The sequence below is a fragment of the Schistocerca americana genome, chromosome 1 (genome assembly GCF_021461395.2).
Source record: "Schistocerca americana isolate TAMUIC-IGC-003095 chromosome 1, iqSchAmer2.1, whole genome shotgun sequence".
Lineage (NCBI taxonomy): Eukaryota > Metazoa > Arthropoda > Insecta > Orthoptera > Acrididae > Schistocerca > Schistocerca americana.
Genome location: NC_060119.1, coordinates 357,877,166 through 357,898,687, shown reverse-complemented (window position 1 = coordinate 357,898,687; position 21,522 = coordinate 357,877,166). Strand labels below are relative to the sequence as shown.

Genomic DNA, 21,522 nt, shown 5'->3' with positions numbered 1-21,522 from the left:
CTAATGTTTATAAAATTGAACTGCTGCAATAATCACTTTGGGACAAAGCTTTATCAACAGGAGTGTGTATTCTGCTACTTTCCAACCTAGATGGTGTCAACAGCACACACTCAAGCAGTTAGTTCACTTTTGCACATAACCTTAATTTCATATAATTGTACAATAACATCTTTTTCTTAACGAAGTTATGTAATATTAAATATAAAATGTATCTTCACTAATTAATTAACTAGAAGATAACCTGTATTCATCATTAAAACCACACTCAATATCATCACTGTCATCTGACTTGTGCTCTTTCATCTAGAACTAGGTCGCCATCTTGTTACTGTATTTAACTCACCTTTGCATCAGATGTAACTGTAGATCTAATGTACACCAGAATTGCAAACGTGAAAAATGTCTCTCACTGTGTAACCACAATCTTGGGTCAAGTAATGGAAAATCCTGGTAGGAATATCAACAAAGTAGGAAAAGACAGATCGCTACTTAGCACAAAGAAGCCATGTCAAGTTGGGGACACACAATTAAGACAGACTCACATATAGCTTCTGTCGGCCACAGCCTCCATCAGTAAAACACACACACATACGCATGCACGTAGTGTACAGGTGGGAAGAGAGATGAACACTGTCTGCCAGAGTGTGCAGGGACTAGCTTGCCAACATGCGCAGTGTCAGGAGGTTGTGGAATAGGGAGATGGGGAAAAAAGCAGCAAAAATGGAAAAGGGTGGGGAAAGACAGACAGATGCATTAGCAGAGGGCTGCAAATAAACAGGGTTGGAAAATGAGAATCTGGAGGAGGTGATAGGACGGAGGGGGTGGAAACAGTTGGGTTGAGTGTGTGGGGACAGTATAGCCTGGCTACCAGGGGATGGCATATCTGCAGTGAAAAAACTCCCTTGCTCCGTATGCTGAGGGTCTCACCAAGGCCTTCACAGGCAGGCACTATCCCCCAGATCTCTTGTGCCATTTCCACTCATACCCCCAATCCTTCCACCACCCCCAAGAACTAGCCACAAATGAGTGTCCTCCTCATCACCCAGCAGGAAAGTTTTGCTGGAACAACTGAAACACATCCTTCACCAGGGCTTTGATTATCTATCATCATGCCCTGAAATGAGGAACATCCGACCCAAGATGGCTTCCACCTCTCCCAAAGTGGTTTTCCATTGCCCATCCAACCTTCACAACATCTCAGTCTATCCCCATGCCACTCCCAATACCTTCCCACAAGGGTCATATCCCTATAGAAGACCCAGGTGCAAAACATGCCTATTCCACCACCAAGCACTTCCTACCTATTCCAGTCCTATTACAGGCTTATCCTACTCCATCCGGAGTGGGCCACCTGTGAAAGCAGCTATGTCACTTACCAGCTCTGCTGCAGTCATCGCACAGCTTTTTGTATTGGTATGACTATCAACCAGCTGTCCACCAGGATGAAAGGCCACCGCCAAACTGAGGTCAAGAGCAAAGTATATCACCCTGTGGCACAGCATGCAACTGAACATAACACACTTGATTTCAATGGCTGCTTCACTAGCCGGGTCATCTGGATCTTTCCCTCCACCACCAACTTTTTTGAACTGCACAGATGGGAGTTATCCTTACAACATATTCTCCACTCCCATCATTATCCCACCCTCAACTTATGGTAACATACTTTGCCCAAACCCTTCACCTAATAGTTTTTACCCCCTCTGACCTATCATTTACTTCCCATACTCAACTCCCAACCCTGTTTATTTTTAGCCCTCTGCCAATGCATCCACCTGTCTTTCTCCACTCCCTTCCATTTTTGCTCCTTTTTTCCCAACCTCCCTGCCCTACAACCTCCTGACACTATGACTGTTGGCAGTTTAGTCCCTGCACACACTGCCAGACAGAATTCATCCCTTCCTTCCCCCCCCCCCCCCCCTTCTTCACCACCCTCTCCAGACTGCTGCTTGCATCCCATGTGATGTTGCATTCCAGACTGAGCTGCTGGAGTTGGCAGTCATGTGTGTATGTGTGTGTGTGTGTGTGTGTGTGTATGTGTGTGTGTGTGTGCGCGCCTGTTTGTTTTTGTTTTGGCTGAAAGCTATACACGTATGTCTTATCAACTACCATGGCAAACTAAACATGTCAAAATCTGTAGAAAGTTTGCTCTGGCATCAGATGCGCTATGGTAGTGACACATCATAACACTGCCTTCACAAAACACCATGTCACAGGCTTACTGTTCCATTATTATCAACCCACAGCTCTGCGAGAGTGGTTGAACCAGGATCCAAAATATGCACATCCCTCTTCACAGCATTCAAAATGTGTTCAATACATTTCAGGTAAGACGACCAGGGAGGCTTGTACACGCATGACTGAAGTATTTATCAAATGATTCTGACATGAGTCTGGATCAGCTGAATGATGCTACAACTTGCCAAGAGACTGAGAATATGAATTGTATATGTGCAAGTGATAATGTATGTTGAAGGATTTGGGGCTCATTTCATGCTGAATGGTAATTCTTCATACAAGGGCATCAGCACTAATCTGATTTGTTTTCTATGAGCGAAATACATTCTTCAGTTCACGTAGTTTTATACGCACACTAGAATCCTCCCACTGATATGTACAACAAACATATTATGTGACTGATCATTCTAAATTATCTTTCTCATTCAATGAGTTTCCAAGGTAATTCTGAAATGGAAAAATGCTTAAGAGGAAGCTCATAAAAGACTGCCCAATTTTTCAATTGTGCCACAGTGAGAGTGGAAATTTCAGTTTTTCTTTTTAAACAGGAGAATCATGTCTAGAACTTGAGGAAGGTACTAAGAATCCTGTGATGTTGAATTTAACACACAAGTTGTGTCCGAAAAATTGGGTGAAAGGTTTCAGAAAATAACGGAAACAACAGTTAGAAACAAAATCCCTTTACTGGCCTTCATAGTAATCACCATTAGCTACAACACATTTCTGACATCAGTGACAAAGCTGTCGGCAACTGTCAACACACATTTCTTGTGGAATCATTCAAGACATTATAGTCATGCAATGATGGATATCCACAACATCTGTGAATGTTCGTGAACAATCATGCTTATACTGCCTTTGCTTATGTTAAACCCTTCTGATATTCTCAAAGACAGCCGCCAATCATCTGTAAATGTACACCGCACTGATTCAGTGCTGTCTGGGATTGTGCTTATCGACTCAAATGCAGCTCTTCCTAAAGCTTGTAAACCAGCATTTTATACTCACTGCTTCAACACTGTAAACTTGCATGAAGCAAAACTTTATGTTAACACGTTGCATCATTTTACAATGAGAGGAATATGGGTGCTTGTAGATGACCAGTGGCTGTCTTTGTGAATGAGAGCAAAGGAGTTGAGTATAAGCAAACCCAGTATAAGCAATATTGTTCAGGAATGGTCACAGACATTGCAGATATCCAACAATGTGTGACCATGGTTCCTCGAGTCATTCCACAAGAAGAGTTTGCTAGCAATTTCCAATAGCTTTACAACCAATTTCAGAAGCGTGTTGGGGATAAGAGTTATTACCTTGAAGGCCAGTAAAGGTACGAGGGTTGTTCCAAAAGTAAGGTCCGATTCGCCGTAACTATTGAAATTTGGCGCCAATGACAAAACACGCATGCGCGCCGACTCCCGGCAAGCCTTGCGCGTCAAACGCCGCCATTCGTTTTGTTACTGTTGCTGAGTGTAGTTCACAGTGTCACTTTACAATGTTTAAGACAATTGATCAGCCCGCCGATTGTGAAGTAAGGGCAGTGATACGGTTTTTGTCTGCAAGAAACAATTCAGCGGCGGAAATCCATCGGCAGATTACTGAAGTGCACGGTCCTAACATAATGAGCGACAGTAAAGTGCGCAAGTGGGTGCGAGCTTTTAATGAAGGACGGGATAATGTGCACGATGAACCACGGTGTGGCCGACCATCAGTGATTTCAGACGATTTGGTCAATGCGGTTGACAAAAAAATTCGTGAAGATCGCCGATTCACTATTACAGACATAGACATGCATTTTCCGAATGTGAGTAGAACAACTTTGTACAGAATTGTGTCTGAACATTTGAAGTTTCACAAATTGTGTGCCCGTTGGGTTCCCAGGCTGCTTACTGAGCCCCAACGAATGAAAAGAATGGCTTTTGCTCTTGATTTTTTGGAGCGATATCATAAGGAAGGTGACAGTCTTTTAGACAATGTTGTCACAGGGGATGAGACATGGGTTTCTCACATCACTCCAGAGTCTAAACGTCAGTCAATGCAATGGCGTCACACGTCATCGCCAGTCAAGGTCAAGGCAAAGCAGACAATCTCAACACGTAAGGTTATGGCGACTGTGTTCTGGGATAGACGTGGAGTATTGTTAGTCGACTTTATGGAGAGAGGAACAACGATTAATAAAGCCGCCTACTGCGCTACTCTGACTAAACTTCGACGTGCAATCCAGAATAAGCGACGTGGTCTTTTGTCGTCTGGAATCTTGTTGTTGCATGACAATGCCAGACCCCACACTGCAAATGAAACGCAAGCTCTGATCAAGAAATTTGGATGGGAACAGATGGACCATCCTCCTTACAGTCCGGACCTGGCGCCAAGTGATTTCCACCTGTTCCGTTACTTAAAGGAGTTTCTCGGCGGCAAGCGCTTCGACACAGATGATGAAGTGAAAGAAGCAGTTAAGGACTGGTTATCGTCACAGGCGGCCGATTTCTATAACATGGGCATTCAAAAGCTTGTTGAACGATGTGACAAATGTTTAAATAAGTATGGAAGTTATGTAGAAAAATAGATAAAGATGTAAGGAATGTAAATAAAACAATTGTTTTGAAAAAACATTTTAGTTTTGATTTTTTTTTATAACCGGACCTTACTTTTGGAATAACCCTCGTATTTTGTTGTATGTCTTGTTTCCTTTATTTTCTGAGATTATTCACCAAATGTTTCACACACATCTTGTATTTTCCGAATTGTGGGAAGAAGTTGTGCTCGTGTACAATGATTTTTCAGGAGACTGAACAACTCCTCTTTCAGAACCAACGTATCTACAAGGATCAACCTTGTGGCAACCAAATTATTCATTTAATTCATGATGGAACAGCCTTAGGGCTTAATGTCCTGTCAAAACACATGCAATTCTAAGTGGAGTGGTTACTGAGGTGAAGAAGAAAAGAGGTGTAGGGGAGGTATAGGGTGAGGGTGTGAAATGTATATAACATGAGTTGTGAATTCATTATATTACACTGAAGAACATACTCTGCATCTGCAAGATCACATTTACCTGTGACTAGGATCTACCAGTATACGCTAATGAAAGCAAATCTAACAATGCCCACATATAATGCTGCACATAAACTGTAGCAGAACTGACAGATGGTGTACCTGTTCTCACACAGCTCTACTTCTCAGTCAGAGAGATGGCAGTTACAGGTCAGTAGGAGATGGTAGGCAATGCTGGTGTAAGACAGTCAAAGGAGTAAACCCTTGTGGTATAGGGCTTGGAAGCACAGGTAACAGGAGGATAAAACAGGTGTCAAGAAAGCAGATTGGGTCTAGGGAAAAATAGAACTTTGAGACTGTAAGAATAATTTTGGAAAGGATATTTCTCATTTTAACGGATGGCAAAAGATGGTTTTTAAGTCCTAGTGGAAGAAATGGTTGAGTTACAACAGATTATAACTGATCTAGATTTGGTGCATCAGAATCTAAACAACTGATAAAATAGGTATTCTTTCTCAATAAAATGTAATAAATCTGTTCTGACAACAAACCAGGAACATTAAATAATCCACAGACAAAAAATGTAAATAATATACAAAGAGAGAGAAGGAGAGTCATCTTTACTGTAATGACATTATTAATATATTTGTATTATCTGTACTTAACACACAGGAATTTGCAAATGTCCATTACTGAAGTTTCAGATTCTTCCTACATCCTTCTGAGAAAATATTATCAACTCACTGAGATTTTCAGAAGGACGGCCTTCACAGAACTCCATTTGTCATTACGACGATCCACAACCAAAACAAAGCCAACATCAGCCTCCTGCATTCTGGAACAAAAATCAATGCATCTACTAAAACCTGTATGTGCTACAAAATTAACAGACAGCAAATTACATCAGACAGGATTCAGTTTTTAATGGTGCGTGTGGAATATTCACATGTTCTTGTTGCATTATATTTTATCATCTCTTATTACAAATTTAAAGAAAGTAAGAGAGTAGAAGCAATTACTTTAAAGAAAAGTTTATTAAGGAAACACAGAATATTTAGATATATACAAAGGATTTCAATAAAGAAAGTGCTCACTTAGTGCATTTGGTGACCTGCAAAATTTCTGTTTGCTATTACATTTTGTAACATCAGTTTGTATTCAAATGACATGTTTCCAGCTATCGTCATAGAACATAAATATATAGTATCATACTCATTTCCCCACTATTGGTATTACAGCATAAAGTCAGCACTGACACACCAGTCAGGAGTAACAGGGAAGAGAAGGCTATGAGAGGAAGTCAGCCAATCATGCACTCACCAACCTCCCTCCAATGTGACAGCAGCGGCCCCTACGTGAAGACGACATAAGCACCATGCCCAACAGGTGGCAGGTCACTTTGATAGCAGCGTCAACATTAGCCACTTCGTTAGGAATCTCAATGTAGCACTGACTTGTGTTTGCCTATACTGAAGGAAACTGATTATTTTGTACCTCGCCCTTTGCTTGCGACACATCTATCAAAGTTAAGTAATTGTATCTTGCCTTATTGTAATAAAACTCATTAATATGAGTTGTTTGATTGTTTGTCTAGTGAACCAAGTATGCAGGATTCCTAGACATAACAACATTGGTGACGAGGTGAACAAATAGCATAGTGACAACCTGTTAATATTCGAGCCCCTAGCCATCAGCTGCCACTTGTTTTGTCTGTTTTGTTTTGTCGTGGGCTTTTGTGTTTTGTTGGCGCCTTAATTCTACCTTGTTTCTTTTTTGCAGGGGTGTGTTTACATGTTCTAACAGTGTCTCTTATAGTGTTTTTTCTTCAGTGTTTTCAGGTGGGTATTGCAGAAATTTTCTTTGCTTGTGTGCTTATTTTTATTGCTTGCATTGTCGATCTATTGCATTTGCCCATTCCATACTGAGCAACCCAACCATTCCACGCCGTGCTCAGGCGCCTCAGCTGCAAGTGATAGATGCAATGCAGCTAACACACATTTCAGTTTTAGACGCAGCAGATTGCAACCCTTCTAAACACAGTAAAGCAGTTACTCGCCAACCAAGCAACAAACACAGCACAACATGCCGCAACTGTTGCTCAAAGTGCCATACTGCCTTTTTGCCAGTTTAATGAAAAAGAAGAGGAATGGCTCGAGTGGTTGCAACATTATGAAGCCCACATCATTGCTCACAAAGTATCAGGTACTGTGAAACTACATTACTTTTTGTCAACAGCAAGAAGTGCAGTCTTTCGCCTCATTCAGAAATTGTTTCCTAACACCACTCCAGTTTGTAGGTTCACTAACAATTATGACCAACATATGAATTTGGTGGCAGCTAGGTACCAATTCTTTTGTTACAAGAAAAGGTCAGAACAAACTTATCTCGAGTGGGTAATGGATTTGCAGAATATGCGATCATGTAGAATGCAACTGATGTCAACCATCAATAACAGATTTTGAAACAGTCAGATCCCTCATTTTGTCACATAGTGCAATTCCAGATCAGTACGATTCAGGTGCCATGGCAGCTGTAAATTTGAGCAGTCACCAATTTGTTGGGTTGAGTCATCCCTTGTTCATGACCGGCCCTGTATGCAGCAACTGCACGCACGTGCCAAGCCGCGTAAACTTTTCTCTAAAGAGGCAGCTACGTCAGTGAATAGAATTAAGTCATGTCCTCGATGCTATTCACAGCATAAACACCAAGATTGCCCATCCAGACAAGCACAGTGTTATGCCTTGGATAGAAAGGTCACATACAATCCGTAGATTTGCATCAGGACAAACATTGGAATTCTGCCCACTCACAAAGACTGATGACCATAGACGTTAAGTCCCATAGTGCTCAGAGCCATTTGAACCCACTCACAAAGATCTCATCACAAGGCCTATGTCATCAATGCAGTGTATTCATATCCTGCTGCAGGCATCAGCAAAACTAACAAGCAAACAGTTTCTTCAGCACTACGCCAGTCCAACAAACTTTTTGTTCACTTGCATCTTAGTGGAAATCATGTGAAATTTCAGTTGGTCATTGGTGCCTCTGTTACATTGCTGAATCTTAACACACATGAACTGTTAGGCTCCCCACGCCTGTCTAAAACTAGCACACTCCTCACAGTTTATAATGGCCAAGATATTCCCATTATCGAAAAATGTACTTTGCCTGCCTGTATCACTCGTACACGCGAACTGTGACTTTCCCTATGCTACAATCATGCGATTGTCAGAACATATTTGGATATTTGGCTTTGATTTTTTTCTTTTTTTTTTTTTTTTTTTTTTCCCAAAGTTAGGACAATGTGTTGACAGTGACTGAATTCAATGCCAGAGACAGTGTATCTAGCTTGCTGAAACAATTCTCAGAAGTCTTTTCTGAATTGTTTGGCAAGGCTAACAATTTTGTTGCACATACTACTCTGAAAGACAATGCTTAGCCAAAATTTTGCCTGAACCATTGCATTATGGGACAAAGTGGCTGCTGAACTTAAAGAATTGCAAGATAGCAGAGCTATTGCACCCATACAAGCTAGCAATGGGCAAGTCCACTGGTTTTGCTCCCCAAACTTTCAGGTTGCATTGCCCTCTGTGGTCAATTGAAGTCTACAGTCAACCCACAAATTGCGATTGATACTTATCCATTGCTATTCCCAGAGGATCTTGTGGTCAGATCAGGCACGCATCGCTACTTTTAAAAATTAATTTGAGCAACATGTAACTTCAAATACCACTAGATGAAGAATCTCAAACTGTGTGCAAGTATCAAATTGTTCAAACTATTTGGATGATACTGTCATATCAGGTCGCTACCTGAAGAACATATTGCAAATTTGCATGCTTTGTTTTGTGTGTTATCTGATGCAGGACTAAAGTGTAAACTGGTCAAGTGCAATCTTTTTTAAATCTGAGTTGCAGTATCTTGGTTATGTCATAAACAGTCAAGGTGTACATCCTCTTCAGTCACATCTGTTAGCCATATGTGATCTGCCAGTTCCTCGCAATTTCACACACTCGCAGTCACTCTTAGGGAAAATGAACTCTCATATCCAGTTCATACCGATGTCGCACAAATCGCAGCTCAATTTCATCACAAGAACACCCCTTTGTTTGGACAGATGAGTGCCAAGAAGCTTTTCAAAAACTTAATGATGTATTTCTCAGTGATTGAGGCTTGGTTCACTTTGTTCCTGACGAACCAGTTGTGTTGCAAGTCGACGCTTCCTCTTACGGAATCAGTGCAGTGCTTTCACATAGATTTGGTGATAAAGACGGGCCTATTGCTTTTGCATCAAAAGTGTTGTTCAAAGCTCATTGTAACTATTCACAAATTGAGAAAGAGGCATTGGCTATTGTGTATGGTGTCACCAAATTCCACCACTATGTGTATGGCAGAAAATTCTACTTAGTAACAGATCACAATCCATTGCAGTTCTTGTTTCCTTCGATGAAGCCGGCTCCTGTATGAACTGCTCAAAAATTGCAAAGATGGGCTTTGTTGTTGTCTCAATATCTGTACGAGATTGTGTATCGTCCGACAGCTCAATATGGTAATGCGGGCGCACTTTCACTTCTTCCACTTGGGCCTATTACGAACATTGACACTTCTCCTGGCTCTTGTTGTTACATCGATGCTCATGATGCTGAATTGCTTCAATCCTTTCCTCTGAACTTCAAACATTTTGCTAAAATACATTCGCACATCTTGGCCTCGCTCATTGCATAGCACGTAGAACTTTGTAGTGCGCCAATACTTTGCACATCGTCATATCCTCACTATACAGCAAGGTATCATTCTTGTTCAAAATGACAGTGGACAGTCATGTGTGTTGATCCCCAAAGCTTTCCAAAAAGAAGTGTTGCACTCACTTCACCAAAGACGCTGGCGGATTGTTCATATGAAACAGTTACCGTGTCGACACTGTATTTGGCAGGGTATGGACACCCAAATAGAACAGATGACGTCACAGTGTCACACATGTACGAAAATCATTTCACTCTGCCACAAAAATTCTCTGCTTGGCTTAAATCGCAACCACCATGGCAACATGTGCACATAGACTTTGTGGGTTCTTTTGGGAAAATTTGTTGGTTGATTGTGGTGGACTCTTATATCAAGATTCCTTTTGCTGTGCCAATGAACTTGACAATGTCACAGAGCACAGTTCAGGTGTTGTCCTCTATGTTTTGCCTCAAAGTTTTGCCTGAAGCCATAGTGTCGGACAAAGGCCCTTAGTTCACATCACACGAATTTGAGACATTCTGTGAATGCAATGGCATACAGCATCTAACTAGTGCCCCGTCCCATCCACAGTCAAATGGCGAAGTGGAACATTTTGTCAGAAACTTCAACCAGCAAATTGACAAACTTCACACCACACAACCTAGAGCTCAAGCATTGCAACTGTTTCTCGCCTCCTATCACTCGCATCCATGAGATGGACCACTGCCGGCAGAATTTCTTCACGGCTGCTGCCATTAGACATTGCTCCACCCTCCTCAGCACCCAGCGGTGAAGGAAGGCCACAAGTATCACTTCGCACTGCATAATATTGTTTTTTTTTTCAGGGTTTTTGGCAGCAGCAGACAGTGGGCACGAGGTAAGATCCCTTGTCAACTTGACGCATGGATGTATCTCATATCAGGCACAGATGGATTGCAGTGCTAACATCACAGTCGAATTCGCCGCTGTCATGTGCATGGTGATCCTTCTGTATCTCTTCCCCCAGATTCAAGGATCCCAAGGATAGCACAGCCACAGCAGCCGTCAGAGGGTGTCATCATGACACTGCAGGACAATCCCATGAAGACGGACCCCCATCTCCTCTGCTTCCTCTCATCCTACCAATGGAGCTGGACATGCCTACACGCCTTCTATATCATGGTATGGGCCACAGGAGGTGGACACTTACCCTTCTGGGTGATTTCCAGGGGCATTTCCACCAGAGCAGAGTTCGGACGGCAGGGTACGACCAGAAGTCTGACGTCCCATGCAAACATAACTTCCAGTCTATCAAAGCGCAAAGCGTTCATGCTCCTACCCCCCCCCCCCCCCCCGACCCCACCAGTTGAGCTCCAGATACAATGACAGTACGTCGCTTGGGGAGGGGAGGGGGGGGGGGGGGAGGATCATTACAGCGTAAAGTCAGTGCCGGCATACCATTTGGGAATGACAGGGCAGAGAAGGTTATGAGAAGAAGTCAGCCAATGGCACGTTCCCTCCAAGATGACAATGCAACAGCAGTGGCTCCAATGTGAAAATGACTTAAGCGCCACGCCCGATTGGTGGTAGCCCACTTCGACAGCAACATCAACGTCAGCCACTTTGTTAGGAATCTCTATGCAGCACAGACTTGTGTTTGCCTATACTGAAGAAGACTGATTATTTTGTATGTTGCCATTTGCTTGCAACACATCTATCAAAGTTAAGTAATAGTATCTCGCCTTATTGTAATAAAACTCAGTAATGAAGAGTTGTTTGATTATTTGTCTAGCGAACCGAGTATGCAGGATTCCTAGACACAACAATTGGGGTCTTTAAAAACAAGTTGATAAATTATTGTGTATAATGAATCTCCAAAATAAATTTTACAGTGCCCACTTAAGAGAACACAATAAACAGGGTGGTCCATTGATCGTGACTGGGCCAAATATCTCACAAAATAAGCGCCAAACGTAAAAACTACGAAGAACGAAACTTGTCTAGCCTGAAGGGGGAAACCAGATGGCACTATGGTTAGCCTGCTAGATGGCGCTGCCACAGGTCAAACAGATATCAACTGCGTTTTTTTAAAAATAGGAACCCCCATTTTTTATTACATATTTGTGTAGTACGTAAAGAAATATGAATGTTTTAGTTGGACCACTTTTTTCGCTTTGTGATAGATGGTTCTGTAATAGTCACAAACATATGGCTCACAATTTTAGACGAACAGTTGGTAACAGGTGTGTTTTTTTAATTAAAATACAGAACGTAGGTACGTTTGAACATTTTATTTCGGTTGTTCCAATATGATACATGTACCTTTGTGAACTTATCATTTCTGAGGACGCATGCTGTTACAGCTTGATTAGCTGTAAATACCACATCAATGCAATAAATGCTCAAAATGATATCCGTCAACCTCAATCCATTTGGCAATATGTGTGATGACATTCCTCTCAACAGCGAGTAGTTCGCCTTCTGTAATGTTCGCACATGTGTTGACAATGCACTGACACATGTTGTCAGGCATTGTTGGTGGATCACAATAGCAAATATCCTTCAACTTTCCCCACAGAAAGAAATCCGGGGACGTCAGATCCGGTGAATGTGCGGGCCACGGTATGGTGCTTCGACGACCAATCAATCTGTCATGAAATATGCTATTCAATACTGCTTCAACCGCACGCGAGCTTGTGTGAAGGACATCCATCACGTTGGAAGTACATCGCCATTCTGTCATGCAGTGAAACATCTTGTAGTAACATCGGTAGAACATTACGTAGGAAATCAACATACATTGCACCATTTAGATTGCCAATGATAAAATGGGTGCCAATTACCCTCCCTGCCGCACCACACATTAACCCACCAAGGTCGCTGATGTTCCACTTGTCACAGCCATTGTGCATTTTCCGTTGCCCAATAGTGCATATTATGCCGGTTTATGTTACCGCTGTTGGTGAATGACACTTAGTCACTAAATAGAACATGTGCAAAAAATCCTGTAATTTCTCTTGTGCCCAATGGCAGAACCGAACATGACGTTCAAAGTTGTCGCCATTCATAGAAATATGGTACAGGTGCAATCGATGTTGATGTAGCATTCTCAACACCAACGTTTTTGAGATTCCCAATTCTAGTGCAATTTGTCTGCTACTGATGTGCGGATTAGCTGTGACAGCAGCTAAAACACCTACTTGGGCATCACCATTTGTTGCAGATTGTGGTTGACATTTCACATGTGGCTGAACACTTCCTTTTTCCTTAAATAACGTAACTATCCAGCAAACGGTCCGGACACTCAGATGATGTCATCCAGGATACTGAGCAGCACACATAGCACATGCCCGTTGGGCAATTTGATCACAATAGTCATAGATCAACATGATATCAACCTTTTCTGCAATTGGTAAATGGTCCATTTTAACAGGGGTAATGTATCACGAGGCAAATACCATCCGCACTGGCGGAATGTTACATGATACCATGTACTTATACGTTTGTGACTATTACAGCACCATCTATTACAAAGCGAAAAAGTGGTCCAACTAAAACATTCATATTCCTTTACATACTACACGAATATGTAATACAAAATGAGGATTCATATTAAAAAAAAAAAACGCAGTTGATATCTGCTTGACCTATGGCAGTGCCATCTAGCGGGCCAACCATAGTGCCATCTGGTTTCCCCCTTCAAGCTAGACAAGTTTTGTTCTTTGCAGTTTTTTCGTTTGACGTTTATTTCGTGAAATATTGGCCTGGTCACGATCAATGGACCACCCTGTATAATGGAACCAAAAAGATTGCCATCTACGATGAGACACTTTTCATAACAAGGTATTACATTCAGTATCTCCTTATCAAAGAATGATGCTGTATGTAGTTATAACTAAGTGGCAATAGCTTGTTTAACACTATTATCACCCTTAATGTCCCACCAGCAACGAAATTGTCAGACACAAAGAGACTTCAAAATCAGATGGGTCTCTAGGTAAAAAGAAAAAAATGTTCACAGCAAAAGTCTAGTGTCATCAGACACTGCACTGTTGTAATACTGTGGCAGTGACTTTGTGTTTTGTGGTTTTACATAAAATTCAAATCTCAAACTGCCTTATCATTCATTTCGGATTGTATGATCGTAATAAGTTCTGCTGTTGTTGGTTACATCACATGCCAAAAAGTCAATCAATAAATAATCCTGTGTTTCAAAATACCATGCACAGGAGATTGTAATCTAGCTTTGGTCTTTTATAGGTTAGAAATTTGCCTCGACTTCAAGGATTGTAATTTTGTTTCCATAGTTTTGAGCAACAATGTTGTTTTACTCCACATCCTCAATGAGATTCAAACCACCATCGTAAACCTCAACAGGGCCTTGCCAAATACAGGATAGAGAAAAATATTGTCACGAAATTTTAACTCTGGATAGCTGATGCCAATGGGAACCAAAATTACTAGTGCTGCGTAGGTCGACAACACATTACTTTTAAACTATGAAAATTTGGCGCCATGCACTTCGATTGGCCACGGAATTGCCCTGTTGCCGGATGCTCTGGACAACGCATGACCGCAAATGCTTTGCCTGCCGGAGATCACAATATATCCACGACGATGGACGTTTGTATGTGTGAAACAACAACCATAGCGCAGCCCATAAACTCAAGAATGGAAGGGCAATCCGAAACCAATTGGAGCGTGTGGTGCCAACTTTCCGTAGTTTAAAAATGGTGCGTTGTCGGTCTACACAACATTAATAATTCTGGTTCCTACTGGAATCAGCTATCCAAGGTTAAAATCCCGTGACAATTTTTCTCCACCTTGTATGGTAATGTACCAGAAACAAGCATCCACTGCATTCTGTGTTGTGCACAGTGCTCAGATCTTTTGCTGCACAATCACACTCATTTCCATATCATCGATGTATTCCATTATCTATTCCTCATACCCTTGACAAATTTTGTAGCAAATTACAGTCAATGACAAGATTTCATGTATTATAAACTGTATGACAGAAAGAAATTTGCAAGTGATGGATGCATCAAATTTCTCAAACATTATCGGAACTCATTACTGTCGTCTGTAAAACACAAGTTTGCACCATGTTTCCAGCAACTACTGGCTGGTCATGACACTGTTGGTGCAGATCAAAGGACAATGCATATTGCTGTTGCACAGCTCTAGGCTATGTTTATATTTCAAGTTCAGATTTTGTCTGAGGTACTGTGACAAGGCATGAGGCAGAGAGATGGAATTTCATAAAATCTTTAAAACTTCTGTGTGTGTGGATGTGGTGGGCATTGGCAAGTAACTTACACTAAGGAGACAACACACACACACACACACAAAAAAAAACACACACACACACACACACACACACACACACACACACACACACAAGGGAGGACTCGAACCACCGACAGGGGGGAGCTGTGCAAACCATGACAAGAGGCCCTAGACCGCGCAGCTACCCTGCGCAGCCCCCAAAACATTAGTCAGTTTTCTATTAGAAGTACAGTGCATCCAAGGAAAAACAGAAGGTACTGAAAGATATGGCGTGCTCATCCCTGGATTGTAATCATATTAAATGACCTGGGATGAAGTGAACAGACACATCCAGTAAGTTCACATAAAAAGTAAGGAATATCTCTGAAATGTCACTAAGGATGTGTGATATTATATAACTCACAGTACCTACAAAAGCTTATTGACAGCATGCCTCAAGTTTGTGAGGCAGTCATTAAATTCAGTTGACAAGACTTTGATGAAAGTAAAATATGTATTTTCAGTTTAAGTGCATATAATTATGTTTTTGGAGAAATTAAGTTTTGCTTGTGTTCATTTTTGATATATCAGGTAATAGTCATGGTTATTGAATTTAATGATTGGTACTGTAGCACTACAGTCTATGCGAATATGCTATGATAAATATTTGCCATCAGTGTGGACAGAGACCATTAACAGGAAACAAAGTTGCAAGTATGTTGTGAAAAGTGCAGTAACCATGTCTGCAATATGAGAATTAATGTGTGTCACACTGGTCAGCCCAGATATAGACACTTGTGGTTACAATGCAGCCACAGCAGCTATCAAAAACTGAATTTACTTTCTCATTAGGCCTTGTACGACATGTCTCAAAAAAGAAATAAACAACATAGTTTTCATCACTGGCTACTCTTAACACCCCCGTAGTAAAAAAAATCTGCTTTGGAGAAGTGATGATCATAAAACATTCACAGAAAAAAGTCAGTTTTAAGAAATTATTTGTTAACTTTACAGAGCCATTTTCATAAGTCACCTGTTTCTCTGTAAGCTAAGAATTTTCCTTACCCAAGAACTAAAATAAAATTTACAAAACATGTGGGAACTGCCTATTTGTTTAATTGAATAGAATATTAATGTCAACTTTTTTAAGTCACATTATGGTAGCATCCTGGACTACTTTCCTTGTTCTTGCAATTTCGGTGTATTCACACAATGAAAACTGGAAAGTGCTTACACTATGGCTATAGTACAACTAGAGACAATAATATCTCAAATAAAAGAATGGTTGTCACTACAATGAATTGCACTAATACAATTATTAAAATCACTCACGAAGGGACAGAGGTGAGGTACAAAATAAGGCGCTTGTATTCTTCATCACCCAAGCCGCAGAAATTACCCAGATCAGGAAAGACAATAATTGGACACCCATCACGTGACTTTCCTCCTGAAACAGAGAGAGAGACTATCTATTTAAAAGTCCCTTTTGAATAGAAGTAGATGTCAACCAAAAGTGATTACAGCAATTTTTAAATTTGAGAATTGTTGTCTGTCATCAGCAAAACTGCTCAAAAACAAGTACTTCACACCTTAGTGTCTGGAAATGTGTGTAGGCTTAGATTCAAGGGGAGCAGCGAATGAAAGAATAAGCCTGAAAAAATAAAACACTTTGCTCTTAATTAAATACAAAATAACAGCCAAAATAAAGCTTGTCTTTTTGAAAGTGTACATGTGTGAAATCACAATCTGCTGCAGGACAAAACACAATACGTTGCTGTTCTGACCACTGCACTGTAACATGCCTGGCTGTTCCTTAGCTTACTGCTCCAGTCTGCCCCTCTGTGATGGCAGACGTCTTGAAGTCGCAAGAGGACTGGTCAGTATTCAAGGATACAAAATGATATTTGTTTTAAGTAAAATGACAATCTAGCACAAAACCAATCAGTAGTTCTGTTGAAAATTGGACGTTACAACATTTGCGTCATCACTATAAGAACAATTTTCTCTGCCTTATTAAGAAAAAGCAAATCAATAAAACACAGGACAGATAATAAAATACAATGTAAGAACAGAAAAACACTCATAGTTCAAAGCCAGCACTTCGTAACAAACACAGTAATAAAAAGGTCAAGATTTTGTTATCAAACTTTTATCCTTTCTCAGAGCTAACAAGAGCAGAAACAGACCAAATACCAACCCCTTCACACATCAATAGTAATCTTTCTCCAAGCAGACATCACATAACATGAAACATGATCACACAATTATTAACTGCAAGTTGAGTCCTAAAACCTTAGTTCATTGAAAATATTTAAATTTTCATCTTACATAAATCACATTAAATTCTTGTTGGTCCTATTTTTCATTTAATTATTTTATTATGCTGTTAGTATGCTCAATGAAAAGGTTCTTGTGGAATGCACACAGAGATGATAACTCAGTTTTACTTACCCAGGTATACTCATACATTACTGAATACCTATAATTTAAGGAATAAAGGTAACAATTCACCAAATATCTGAGATACTGAAAGAAAGATTTAACAACAGCGAACTTCACTGAAGTAGTAGGAAAAGCAACTTGTTCTGATGCCCACCATTTCATTTGTCTCCCAACGCCTTCTACTGGCAGGTCAATAAGTTCAATTTCTCATGAGTGAGTTGGGTCTGCAATTTATTGGTTAGTTAGTGTATCTGAAACTTCCTTAATGATTAATGGAAAATCTCATATAAAGATGTGAAACAAATACTAACAAAGAGATAGAGGGGCTGGCAAGTACTTACCTGAGCTCAGTACAGCCGATAGATACACAAAAAAACAGAACCAAAATTTACGTTCCTAGCTTTTGGAACAAATGTTCCTTCATCAGGGAGGAGAGAGGGGAAAGAAATGGAAGAAGGGAAAGTAGATTCAGTTACTCACAACCCAGGTTATGAAGCAACAGGGAAAGGAAAACAGGGAGGGTAGCAAGGATGGAGGCATGGTTGTCAGAGGGAAGCCAAAGATATTCTACTGTAAGTACTGTGCCAGCTTCAAACCAAAGAGGATGCATACAGCTGCCGTTGACATTGTATTCCTTACTGACTTCACAACCGTAAGACTGGAACTCTTGAGGCATTATCCCATTGTAATCGAAGAAAACAGTGAGAATAACCTTCACATGTGATTAAACTCGTCGAACTTTTTTTTTTTTTTTTTTTTTTTTTTGTCTCTTCAGACAGTTTCCAATGGGATGACTGGGCCTTTGTTTTGACGTCACATCTCCACGCAGCACATCATCACATCTGCAGTTCATGGTGTGATCACACAGTAGGGTAAGTGAACAAACTCTTTGTTTCTACACTGTGCAAGGGGGATGGGGTTTAGGCGAGAAATTCATTGAAATTTGAAGGCTATATTAATGGAGCCATTAGAACCGGCTGACATGTCACAATTTTGAGGTAATACTGGGGAATCGTGTTTGCAGCCCATAAGGTGTTCCCATTGTAATTGCTAGGGCACACTGCACTTTGTGCTGGGTTGAGGCAACAGGCTGATTCACTTGTCACCAGTATGCCTATATGGCTAGGCAATGCACTGAATCAAGATGGCTCACAATGAGGTGTAGAGTATAAATTAATGTTTCACAGTTGTGAGAGAATAAGCTATTGTTGATTTATAATGTGTTATACTTATTTGTGCAGTGGAGATGCAGGTTCCACAATGACAGAGTCTGGGATAGGGTTTTGCCCAGCAAGAGGTGTTGCAGTTGAGTCAGAATTCCTAGAGCAAATTTTGGAAACGGACAGAGCCAGCTGTCGCCAATTTAGTCACTGTTTTTTGGCACATCAATTGAGAATGTAATGTCTTTTTTGAGCGATCTGTAATCATCATAAAACATTGGAGGATGGTCAGATGATCAGTTATTGCAAGTAGCAAAATTATGGTTGTTCCAGGAGGTAAAAACTTTTGTCAGATGTAGAGAGAGGATGAGAAATGCACGGACATTTGATCATTTGAAACAAGGCCTCCTACAACAGTATTAAAAACACAACAGTTCAAGGTTCTTCCACAAACAGTTAAGTGGCACTGTGAGACAGGGTGGCGTATTGAGACAGTATAAAGTTTTTCGGTTGGGATACATTAAATTAATGGGCAAACATATGAGTTGGGGGACAGTGACAAAGCAAAAAGGATTACACTCCATGAAGCCGAACACAGGGCACAAAATGCCTTCCTGAGGAGCCTGATGTCCAATACGTCAAGAAGCGTTTGTACAGGTACATTGAAAGATATGTACGTTGCTGTCTGAATGGCTAAAGAATTTAAAGAAATTAACTTTGGCAACAGGGGTTCATGATAACTGAGAAGTTTTTCTACTAATGTGAGATGTGATGGGTGTGGATGGGCACAGCATGTCCAGAGGCAATGTTGGTAGCCTCAATGGGGTAAGAATGGTATGGATGGACACCATCAATGAGACTGAAGGCTTAATGATGGCCAAAAGACTAGGGGGAAGTGGACAGATGTTGAAAGCTAGAGGGACCCTGAAGTCCATTGGGCAACTTCCTCTTTAAATTTTCATGCTACAGATACGTAAGCGGAGGTTGAATGTGGTATAGTAGGAATTGTGGAAGGCAGAGAACAGAAGTTTTAGTTGGACGCAAGAGGCGGGGGGGAGGGGGGGGGGGGTAATGGCCTCAAGTCGGAATCTTGTAGGTCAGAAGTGACTGACTCAGTTGAGCTGTAAGTTGTATGAGGTGGGAGATGGTTAAGACATTAGATTCAGTGAGATTGAATTTTCAGGTTGGGGTGGTTTAGTTTAAGTAATGTGTGCAAGTAGTACCTTGTGTAAGCAAAGGTTACTGTATGATCTTGGGATTAGACCTTCTGTTAGAGTATTATGCCAAAATTGACCTTTGGCAATGTATAGCAGAACTTAGAGAGACAACATTCCAACTAGAAAGAACTATCGCCAATGACATATTGAGGCAAGGTTCATCTGTCTTAAGGGGCAAACCAGTTAAGCTGCAAACAAAAACGCTACTGCTTGATTCACATGATATTGTGCCAGAAAACACTGGAAAGCTACTTTGCATGAATGTAGAACCAGAGCAGCCTGTTGATATGTTCTGTATAGTAGATTCACTGCAGGAGGTGATGGTGACAATGTTTGGTTGGTGGGGCATTCAACTGCAGGTCATCAGCACCCGTACATATTCCCAATCTGTAAACAGTCCAATCTAGCCACTTTCATAAATGATGATGGAATGATGAGGACAACACAAATGCCCAGTCTCCAGGCAGGGAAAATCCCCAACCCGGCCAGGAACTGAACCCGGTACCCTGTGATCCAGAGGTAGCAATGATAGGACGAGGTACAGTGTGGGGATTCTTATGTTGAACATGTTGATGGAGATACACATACATTTAAAAGAATACATATTAGACATGAGTGAGTATGTTTAAATGTTCTGTAATTTTACACAGGTCAAACACAAGTACTTTGGGTATGTAACTACCCATGCATTGAAACCCTATCCAAACAAGCTGGTATTAACATCGCTGCAGAATATGTGGTGGTGTGGATGGTTGGATTTCCATTTTAGTCTATTAATTTTTATCATAATATATATAGTCACTCACATAATAAGGGCCTGTAAACTACTGACAAATGTAACCTGAAAATAGTGGCAAATTGGTAACCTTTAGCCTGCATTCCACTTATTGATATTATCTGCTCTCCAAAGTTGAAAAGGAACTCTTAATTGATACTGTGGGGTACTGAGGAAGTAGATACTGAAATCATTTAACTACTTTAAAAGAAAAAATCCAAATATTCAAACAGTTTTTGTATCACACACACCGCACCTAATACAGTTCAGGAACAGATCCTATTCACAGTTCTACAAATTATGTCTCTATAAAACATCAGCTGGACTAACCCTAGACAATTTAGCTTCCCTAGAACTGGAAGGTTTAGTGCTCTACTTGCTATGTGGATTTTAATATGAGCAGTACCAATCAGGACACAAAAACTCGCTACATAGCAATGGATGAGGCAAATGTTTATCTAATGTTCACACAAAAACTTCAGTTCAAGTATGACCATGGTCTTTCTCATGATAACAAAGTTCTGTTGTAATAGCCAGTCAAGGCCCATGCACACAGTTGCAACTACCATCACAAATGAATATATCATGTAATCCTAACACTGATACTTGTTCCCTGGCTGACTGCAATATACTGCTGGCTGGTTGTTGGAGATTAAGGGACCAAACTGTGAGGTCATCAGACCCTTCATCCTATATCTACTGAACCAGAAATAACCCTCTGGAGGAGGAT

The 21,522-nt window shown here is 40.9% G+C and overlaps 1 protein-coding gene across 1 annotated transcript in view; it reads right to left on the bottom strand.

Moving 5' to 3' along the window:
* LOC124622658 (guanine nucleotide exchange factor DBS-like) overlaps positions 1 to 21,522 on the bottom strand; it is a 199,165-nt gene that overhangs the window by 167,287 nt on the left and 10,356 nt on the right. Inside the window, exons 2-3 of the mRNA XM_047148453.1 lie at positions 16,531 to 16,645; positions 5,974 to 6,064 (exon numbers count right to left, since the gene is read on the bottom strand). Coding sequence (XP_047004409.1) covers positions 5,974 to 6,064; positions 16,531 to 16,645 — 206 coding nt within the window. The remainder of the gene's footprint in view (positions 1 to 5,973; positions 6,065 to 16,530; positions 16,646 to 21,522) is intronic.